This window comes from Embiotoca jacksoni, unplaced genomic scaffold (genome assembly GCF_022577435.1).
Source record: "Embiotoca jacksoni isolate LCO1_2020_lvr unplaced genomic scaffold, fEmbJac1.0.p SCAF_19, whole genome shotgun sequence".
NCBI lineage: Eukaryota > Metazoa > Chordata > Actinopteri > Embiotocidae > Embiotoca > Embiotoca jacksoni.
The window spans coordinates 864,439-875,000 of record NW_027185329.1 but is presented as its reverse complement, the minus strand read 5'-3'; the positions used below and the strand labels follow the sequence as shown (position 1 = coordinate 875,000).

General features: G+C 49.3%; 1 protein-coding gene across 1 annotated transcript in view; it reads left to right on the top strand.

Annotated features, from left to right (window-relative positions):
• zc3h3 (zinc finger CCCH-type containing 3) overlaps positions 1 to 10,562 on the top strand; it is a 52,028-nt gene that overhangs the window by 1,731 nt on the left and 39,735 nt on the right. Inside the window, exons 2-3 of the mRNA XM_069152921.1 lie at positions 1,977 to 3,285; positions 3,465 to 3,625. Of these exons, the coding sequence (XP_069009022.1) occupies positions 1,977 to 3,285; positions 3,465 to 3,625 (1,470 nt within the window). The remainder of the gene's footprint in view (positions 1 to 1,976; positions 3,286 to 3,464; positions 3,626 to 10,562) is intronic.

Here is a 10,562-nt window from a genome sequence, read left to right as displayed (position 1 = left end):
GTGCAGAGGCAGCCTGTGGCCACCAGGACTGTGAGGAGGTGGACACAGAAGGCGAAAGACGCCCTGCAGGACTGCTTTGAGTCCACGGACTGGGATGTGCTGTGTGGACCACATGGGGAGGACATCAACAGCATGACGGACTGTATCACAGAATACATCAAATTCTGTGAACACACCACCGTACCATCCCGGACTGTAAAATGCTTCCCCAACAACAAGCCGTGGATCACCAGTGACCTGAAAGTTCTTCTTAATAAGAAGAAAGCAGCCTTCAGGTCTGGGGACAGGGAGGAGCTCAGGAGAGTGCAGCGCCACCTGAAGGAGAAGATGAGGGAGTGCAAGGACTCCTACAGGAGGAAGCTGGAGGCCAAACTCCAACAGAACAACGTGAGGGAGGTGTGGACCGGTATGAAGGAGATTACTCCTTCATGGAAGACGTCCTGTCTGGTTCCAGTCCCTAAGAAGACGACGACTCCATCCGGCCTCAACGACTACCGACCGGTTGCCCTCACATCTCATGTGATGAAGGTGCTGGAGAGGCTGGTCTTGGCCCACCTCAGGCCGCTGGTGAAATCTTCTCTGGACCCTCTGCAATTTGCGTACCAGCCTCATGTGGGAGTGGACGACGCCATCATCTACCTGCTGCAACGAGCTCAGTCTCACCTGGATGGAACCGGTGACTCTGTGAGAATCACTTTCTTTGATTTCTCCAGTGCATTCAACACCATCCAACCACTGCTGCTGAGTGAGAAGCTGCGGGTGGTGGGGGTGGTGGGGGTGGACACGTCCACCGTCTCCTGGATCACTGACTACCTGACAGGCAGACCACAGTTTGTCCGTCTGGGCAGTGTGCTGTCTGATACGGTGGTCAGTGGTATTGGAGCTCCTCAGGGAACTGTTCTGTCTCCTTCCTGTTCACCTTCTACACAACTGACTTCCAGAACAACTCAGAGTCAAGACATCTGCAGAAGTTCTCTGATGACTCTGCAGTGGTAGGATGTATAAGGGATGGACGGGAGGAGGAGTACAGGGCAGTAGTGGAGGACTTTGTGGAGTGGGGGGGAAGAAATCACCTCCTCCTGAACGTGGCCAAGACCAGAGAGATGGTGGTCGACTTCAGGAGGAAGACGACGGCTCCACAACCGCTGAGAGTTCTGGGAGAGGAGGTGGACATGGTGGAGGAGTACAAGTACCTGGTGTCTCCATGACAACAGACTGAACTGGAAGACCAACATCAATGCTGTCTACAAGAAGGGGATGAGTCGACTCTTTTTCTTGAGGAAACTTCGATCCTTCAATGTGTGCAGCAAGATGTTGGAGATGTTCTACCATCTGTTGTGGCCAGTGTATTGTACTTCACTGTGGTCTGCTGGGGGAGCAGCATTGGAGCCAGTGACACCAACAGACTTAACAAACTGGTTAAGAAGGCCGGGGCTCCATCATCGGCTACAACCTGGATAGTCTGGAAAAGGTGGTGGAGAGGAGGACGCTGAACAAACTATTGTCCATATTGGATAATCCTGTCCACCCTCTCCACCACCTGCTGCAGGGACAGAGGAGGACGTTCTCCAAAAGATTCCTCCAGCTCCGCTGTCACAAGGACAGATACAGGAGATCATTCCTGATACAGGAGATCATTCCAGATACAGGAGATCATTCCTGATACAGGAGATCATTCCAGATACAGGAGATCATTCCTGATACAGGAGATCATTCCTGCCGACTGCAATAAGACTGTACAATAACTCACCTCTGGCAAAATCCATCACATAACAATAACACTGTTGTCTGTGTTTCTTGGTTGTTTGTATATAATATATATATATATACTGTACTGTATATACTGTATATACTGTGCATTTTATATTTATATTTTATAGTTTTTACTGCTATTTTACTGCTATTTTATTGCATTTCTATTATTCTATTACTATCTATTGCTACATCACCTCAATTATTTGTTTTAATTCCCCCAGATCTCATCAATAACCACAAGAGCGTCCATGGCGACGCGCCGTTTACAGGAAGTGAGCAGAGACACCCCACGACCTCCACGTCATCCAGAGGTCACGGCTCATCTTCTGTCGGCCCTCCTCGCGACTCCGGAAGGGGAACGTACGCTCCTCAGAGCTGCGGCAGCTGGAGGAAAACGTACTCTCTGAAAAATAAGAGCCCCCCGTCCTCTGTCGGACATCCATCGGCCTCTTCCTCCTCCTCCTCCTCCTCCATTCATCAGTCTACCTCCGGAAGCCCGACTCCTGGCGTCTCACTGCCCAACGAGACCAAAACTGCCACTGCGTCATCAGGGATTATTGAACAGAAGAAAGACGGACATATCGGCAGCGTAAAGGGAGGAGCCGGTGAGAAAAACCCCACAGAGACTCCGGGACAACAAGACGAGCATGAAGACGGACGACGAGGTTCAGAGGACGCCAGAGTGCGACACGAAATTCTCAGAGGAAAGGCCGAAGAGTCTCGGGACACGGCTGAAAGCGGACACGTCGTCGTGGCGGGAAAGACAGTCGGCGTTCCTTCAGAAGCGCCGTCGTCGGTCAAAACCTCGACGGCCGCTCAGATCAAACCTTCGCTGAGCAGCAGAACCGCCACGGAGACCAAACGGACCGCGACTCCGGCCGCTCTCACCGCCGGCGCCTCAAAACAACCTCCCGGCGACACCTCGTCCCAGAACAGGCAGGTCCAAGCCGGTGCCTCTTTTTTGAAAAAGTCCAAGTTCACCTGGGTGAAGAGCCAGAACACGGGAGCAGCGGAGCCCAGAGTTACCGCCGGCAGCACCTCCTCGTTGGCAGGTGGCAAGAGAACCCCGGCGAAGAAGTTACCTCGAAAGCTGAGCCCGGTCACCGCGGCCCCCAGAACCTCCAAGTACAGGTGGGTCTCCTCCGTCGGGGCCCAAACTAAGACACCTCGGAAGCCTCTTTCTCCCAAAGCTCTCATTCCGAGTCAGAGAGACGCCTCCAAGAAGCTCAAACCGGGCTCCGCTCCTTCCGCCAAGCTGAGGAAGGGAACCGCCGGTTCCTCCGCCGGTCCGTCGCCCAGTAGTCGGTACCGTTGGAAGGCGGCGGGCCAGAGTCCCTCTCTGGCGGCGACGGGCGGCGCCACGGCGGCCCGTCGCCGATCCGCCTTCCACTGGACGGCCGAGAGAAGCAGCAGAGGAGCGAAAGCAGGACTCGTCGTCGTGTCGCCTCAACGGGCCTCCTTCCCGTCTTCGTCCCCCGGCGGGTTCAAGCTGCGCAGCAGGATGAAGATCATCAGGAGGTCGGCTGGCAGGTAAATTCACCGCAACGCGCGTTTTGTTTTTGGTCCTCAGCCAGAAGGTGGCAGCAAAGTCCTTCACGTGTCCTCGCTCATGTTGTTTACATGGATTCAAATCAGTTCCTCTCCATACCTTTGATGAATAGCGTCCCTCCAGGTGTCTCACTGTTTCTCTTCTCCCTCTGTGACCACAGCGGCGGCGGGTCGGAGAAGGCCGGCGGCCCGTCAACAGGAAAGTTCTCCCCGCGGGGCCGAACGCACGCCTTCACCAGGAGCCCCTTCGCGGTCCGGAGGGAGCTGGTGTCGTTTGGGCGACACAAGTTGAGGCGGCTTTCCCCCACGTCGTCAAGGACAAGTAAGCAGCACCGCACTACAGTACACAAATGTTGTTGTTTATTTATTGTTCCTCAATAAACTGTCAACCAGATGCTCATCAAATAACATCACATGTTTAAATAGAAATGTTGAAGCCCTGTAGTTATTGATGATTAGTCTTCTTTTACTTAAATATTCTCACTTGGTTCTTTACCTCTCAGTTTGTTGCTTTTTTATAGACTTGTTTCTTTTTTTACTTCGGCAACGCGTCTCCTCGTAGTGTTTTTTTTCAGTCCTATACACTCAATGCTCCACATAATAGACTAATAGTCTTTGAGATATCATTTAGCAGTTAGTTTACAAGAAATCACAGTTTCATTTTGTGCCAAAAGGAAATTATGTAAATGATGTGCTGATGGGTTCAGTCAACTTGTGAAACTCAGAAAGAGAAAGCAAAGATTGTCTAAAGATTTTAAGGCTTATTTTTTTTTTTTGTATGAAAAGAGCTGTCAGCTGCTGTTTTAACGTTTCCAGTCTGAGCACACTGGTTCCTGGTGTCATGGGAGAATTGGCCCTCTGAGCTGCAGCTGTTACAGCTGGTGTCCAGTAGAGGGCAGCAGCTCACATGTGTGTCCTGCTTGTCTGCTGTCACAGGGAGAGAGGCTGTACAGGCAGACTATAAGAAGAGGAGGAGGGGGGGGGGGTTAATTGATTGCCCAATTCAGCCGTGATGGCGAACAAGTGCCGATAGCGGGTAATTTGCAGAGGTGGAGGCGGGCAGCGCCGCCGCTATCGAGCCCCGGCACCGCTCTCCCTCCAGCAGATAAAAAAAAAAAAAAGAAAGGAGCTAATGCGTAATTATCCTTTTGCAAATTGGATTGTTTTAACGAACTGTAGAATATAGGCTCAACCTGATGGAAAGCAATCATTGTTTTTACCGCCCTCCTCCACCTCCCCTTCCCCCATCCTCCCTCCTCTTGCCCCTCCAAGCCCTCCGGTCATTCAGCGTGTACCCTACACGCCTCATGCCCATCTTTTTGGGTGCAGTCATCCCGTACTCAATGGAGTCGGAAGACATTAGAAAAAAAAGAAGCCATCTAGCCATTAACGTGAAGCTTTTTATTTCGTCTCTCAGCGTCTCTCCGAGTCCTTTCGTCTTCGGCTCCTCCTTGCCTTTTCTGGGTTTTTTTTATGTCACGTGAAGAAGGAATCAACACGCGTCTCTAATTGAAGACGGGCATCCTGAATCCCGCCCCCCCCCCCCCCCCCACACACACACACACACATGGGGAGAAGAGGTGGAGCAGTGGGGGAGGAGGGGGTGAGCGGAGGAAGATGGAGAGAGAGCTGCTCCGAGCCGTCTGTGCCTCCGATAAGAGCCGCTAATAAAGAGCAAATTGAATTACTAATGATGGGAAGCAGAGTCCCTATAGATGAGCCCGTTAAAAAGCAACCTCATGACCACTGGCACACGCACACACACACACACACACACGCACACGCATGATAATACTCCCCCCAAACTATGTTTCTTAATTTCCTCCCGAATGGCCGTTTTGAGGCTTCCCGTCCACGCGGTGTTCGGAGCTCTTTGGTTTATCTGTGGTTTAATTTAAAGAGGGCATAAACCTAAGTAAGCAGTTAGGACTGTAATGAATCGAGGGGTGTGTGTGTGTGTGTGTGTGTGTGTGTGTGTGTGTGTGTGTGTGTGTGTGTGTGTGTGTGTGTGTGTGTGTGCGCGGCCACAGACAGCCATGTAGCCCCAGATAATCTAATAAAGCAGATAAATGTCAGGAGCGGACAGGACGCCGGAGGAAGAGTGCTGAGGCGTGCGGCTTCGGGGCTCGCGGAGCGTTTTTAGGTCTCTATCTCACTCTGCTTCCTCTCAGCCGGTCCCACTCACTCCTCCTCCTCCTCCTCCTCCTTCTCCTCGCTGCTGCTGTCTTCACTCTTCTCCTAATACGCCTTGTGATTTTATTTTATTTTATTTTTTTAAAGCCCAGCGCTGTAGATCACTTTGCAGAGGAGAGCATCAGACTTTCTGTATTCAAAAAAGTGGAAATGCACTTTTGAGCATCAACAAGTCAGCAAAGTATCAGCAAAAATAAATAAATATATGTATATATATATATCTATGTAGATATACATATATTTATTTATTTATTTTCGGGCCTGACTTAAGCATCACTTCATGTATTAATACCTCATAAATGATCAGGAAGTCTTTCAGTTATGATCTCATGCACGAACAACACATGAAGGCGAGTACATCATCAATGAATCCGATTTATTAACGATGGAAACTTTTTTGGACAAAAAAATAAGTTCCTCGCAAGGAGGGGGGCGGGTGGGGAGAGAGGGGGGGGGGGGGTCAGATTATACAGTTGTTGTGGGCGGGGCTTTCGTACAGTGGCAGCGCTGCCACCTTTGCTCTCTCAGCATCGACTTACCAACATGCTGCCCACCTCCCCCCTCCCCCCCCCCCCCCCCCGACACACTGGAGGCCATTACCACCACAAAAGAGTGTCTCTCCCCCCCCCCCCCCCCCGCCCCACAGGGATCCCGTTACCGTGCCTACACTGATCCCATTTATTTCTCTCATAAATCACACGTGCAGCTCTGCATCGAGGCCTCGCTGACATTCTCCACTTTCTCCAGTGATCAGGACTGAATGTACACACACACTATGTACACACACTATGTACACACACTATGTTCACACTTCACATGTACACACACACTATGTACACGCTCCAACATGTACACACTCCAACATGTACACGCTCCAACATGTACACACTCCAACATGTACACACTCATTACATACACACTCCACATGTGCACACTCCACATGTACACACTCCAACATGTACACACTCCAACATGTACACACTCATTACATACACACTCCACATGTGCACACTCCACATGTACACACTCCACATGTACACACTCCAACATGTACACACTCCAACATGTACACACACATTACGTACACACTCCACATGTACACACTCCAACATGTACACACACACTATGTACACGCTCCAACATGTACACGCTCCAACATGTACACGCTCCAACATGTACACACTCCAACATGTACACACTCATTACATACACACTCCACATGTGCACACTCCACATGTACACACTCCACATGTACACACTCCAACATGTACACACTCCAACATGTACACACACATTACGTACACACTCCACATGTACACACTCCAACATGTACACACACACTATGTACACGCTCCAACATGTACACACTCCAACATGTACACGCTCCAACATGTACACACTCCAACATGTACACACACATTACGTACACACTCCACATGTACACACTCCACATGTACACACTCCACATGTACACACGCCAACATGTACACACACATTACGTACACACTCCACATGTACACACGCCAACATGTACACACTCCACATGTACACACTCCAACATGTACACACACATTACGTACACACTCCACATGTACACACTCCAACATGTACACACTCCAACATGTACACACACACTACGTACACACGCCAACATGTACACACACACTACGTACACACACACTACGTACACACTCCAACATGTACACACTCCAACATGTACACACTCCACATGTACACACTCCAACATGTACACACACACTACGTACACACTCCAACATGTACACACTCCCCTGAATGTACACACCACCGTACTGTAGATTTCAATTGTTGCATCAGCTGTTTTTTTTTTTTTTTTTTTGTGTGATCCTGCACGATGACCTCATCGTGATGTCACCGGACGCCCCTCCTGTCGTGTTTCCCAGCATCTTAACACTAAGTCCTCCGTCCATACGATGCGTTCAGGTGTGTGCTCCTGATTTTGTTCCCTCTCAGTGATTCACATTTTGTCATTATGGCATCGTTGCTCCAGTTTTGCGTGTATGAAGTTACACATTTACGAATCACGGGGTTGGCGGTTTGATCCCCCGTTTACCTTCCTCCACCTACCGAAGTGTCCTCTGGGCAAGACGCTGAACCCCTGAATAGGAAACCAACACAAAAAAGGGGAAAAGTGTTTGTGATGTTTTCTTTTAAAAGTGTGTTTTAGGAGGTTTTTTGTGTGTTTTTTTTAAGGATATCATTCAGTAATCACATAACTGGAGCAGTCACACATTTGTCAGGCATTGGCACATGTGCAGCTGTCACCCCGTCGGTCCCTCCGTCTCTCTCTCTCTCTCTTTTTTTTATTTTTGACTTCAGCTTGGCGCAACATACATTTGTTTATTTTTGTTTGTTTATTTGCATCACTGCCTGGTTCACACTTGCTCCAGTTTCTCCCACTTTTCCTTCACACGGTGGCCACTTGTCCTGCGGTCTCGTCTCGCTGACTCACTCTCCCACATTAACACACAAAGAGGCAGCTTACAGAGGACATTAAATCACTGTTTGTTTGCTCCTCGCCGCCATGTCAGTGTGTATTTGTGCGCTGATCTCTCTGAAGATTTTTATCAGTCAAATGATTTTAATACTTTGTGTGTGTGTGTGTGTGTGTGTGTGTGTGTGTGTGTGTGTGTGTGTGTGTGTGTGTGTGTGATCCTCCCATCAGCTGCTTTTCTACATACCGTTCTCTAAATGCCATCCCCCCGGTGCTCCTGCAGTATTATCAGTTGGTACACACACACACACACACACACACACACACACACACACGCGCACACACACACACACACGCATGCGCGCAGGCATTCTGCTCATTCCTTCGCACTTTCTCAGGCTCTCTGTGTCAAACAGGTGGACCTCTGTCTTCTCTTTCTGTCTTCTTCTCGACCTGTCTGTGGCTTTCTCCGTCTTCTCCTTTCTCTTTATGTCCGTCACCATTTGTCCCGCGCACGCACGCACGCACACACACACACACACACACACACACACACACACACACACACACACACACACACAGGACATGTGCGCCCACACACAAACATATAGCGTCGGCGTAATGATTTAAGCAGGAACTGCTGTTGTCACTGCAGGAAGAGGAGGACGGTAAATGAGACAGACGGTCCTTAATGTCCTAATTTGGACCTCACATGGACTGGCAGGTTTATGAGCAGGAAACCACTTTATTTATATATATATGTATATATTATGTTTTCAATCGCTTCTTTGTGGACACATTAAGAAGGCAGCACGCTTTCATCTTTGTGCCTCTATATATAAAGAGTTTTGCTCTTGGGTTGCATGAATGATTCAGTTTCTGGTGTGTTGTGCGGGACATTGCTCAGTATAGCTCCTCTCGCCGCGGTGCATGGTAACATTTGGCATTTTGATTAACCTCACAAGACCCCGACGGAGCCGACCGCTGTGCCCACAGTGTGTCCACACAAGTAATGTGGCGAGACCCCCCCCCCCCCCCCCCCACACCGCCCTCCTCCTTCCCCTCCCTGGACCCTCATCAAACTGTCAACTGGCCATAATTAAAATTTTCGACGTCGGACATCGCCGGGCTTCCCGAGGACGGGGCGAGTGAACCGGAAACACTCGAAGCGCTTCGGGGAAACCTCGTTCCAATGACCGGATAACTTTTAGTTTAAGTAGATTTCAATTGCTCAACAGGTTTTTACAGATTTTTCTCTCGATGCTTTCTTACACTATTTAATTTTTTTTTTGACTGCGTGCCATGATGAGGGAGGGGGGTCTTTATCCCACGTTTTGGAGCGGGAGGGTGAGGGCGGGCGGCGGGGGGGTGGGGGGGGTGGGGGGTGAGACATGGGCGACATTTGTCGAAGTGTGTAATGAAGACTATCGAGGAGAAACTTTATCCCGACGCGATTGTGACTCCGTCCCAGTTAAGGAGGTAAATGTTGTGTTGGTATCCAGAGGAGTGGCCCGTGTGTCAGGCTGTCTGAATAAATCAGAAACCTAACAGGACCGCGGGCCAGAGACCCACTAATTATTTGAGAACACATGGCAGGCAATACAGGGTGTCACTTATTGGTAAATGGCTTCGCAGGAATGAATGTCTCTGTTTCCATCTGTAGATAAAACGGTACGGAGTTTGAATCCTGACCATCATTTTCCCAAGAACTTAACGGGCGCATAAACTCTTAATCTCTTCAACCCTAAAGTCTGTGGGGGGGGGGGGGGGGGGGGGGGCGATTTATTGACCATTATTGTTCTTTTTTGTTTTTTAGGGACCATACTGGGACTTTTTTTTTTTTTGCAAGTTATCTCGTAAATAAAATAAATAATACTGCTGAGTCATGAACCGTATTTACTCAAATAAATGTACTCAAATTTATTTTACAAAAAAAAATAGTGCATTAATAATGCACAACGCCTTCATGCAGTGTTTAAACATGAGGAAAAAGTGCAACAAGCAAACGTCAACTGTGATAGATGATAAAACTGAACCGTTGCCTTTCTGTTACAGTACTAAAAAAATAAAAAAGCTGCCTAAAGGGAGGAAAATTATCCAAAACACAGTTTGCTGAATAGTCAAACATTAATGTAAAAGTTTCATGATTTATTGTAAATTGGCTTAAAAAGCGGTGAAATAGCCCTTTAATTGTTGTAAACATGAATTCGGAGCTGTTTTCTCTAATGTGTTAATCAGTGTGTGTTCGTCCTCGGCGGCTGCGAGTCTTGTGTCACATGAAGGTGTGTTTGTTCTGGTAACAGGGAGGGGAAAGTTGGACAGGGGTGGGGGGGGGTGCGTTAGGTGCTACTCCATAAATCTTCCCCCCCCTTTTGTCAGCTGGAGAGAGCGTGCTGCTGTAGCCTTCCAGGCCCCCCCACCCTCCCTCACCCCGCGGTACCCCGACCCGGTGACAGTAACCCGACCCGGCCCAGCTCCCCTCCATATGTCTGCACACACTGACATGTTGCCATAATAATCACTGGGGGTTTGCCATTTACGTGGGAAGACGAGCAAAGAGTCCGAAGAGCGCTCGGCATGTTAATTATGCCTC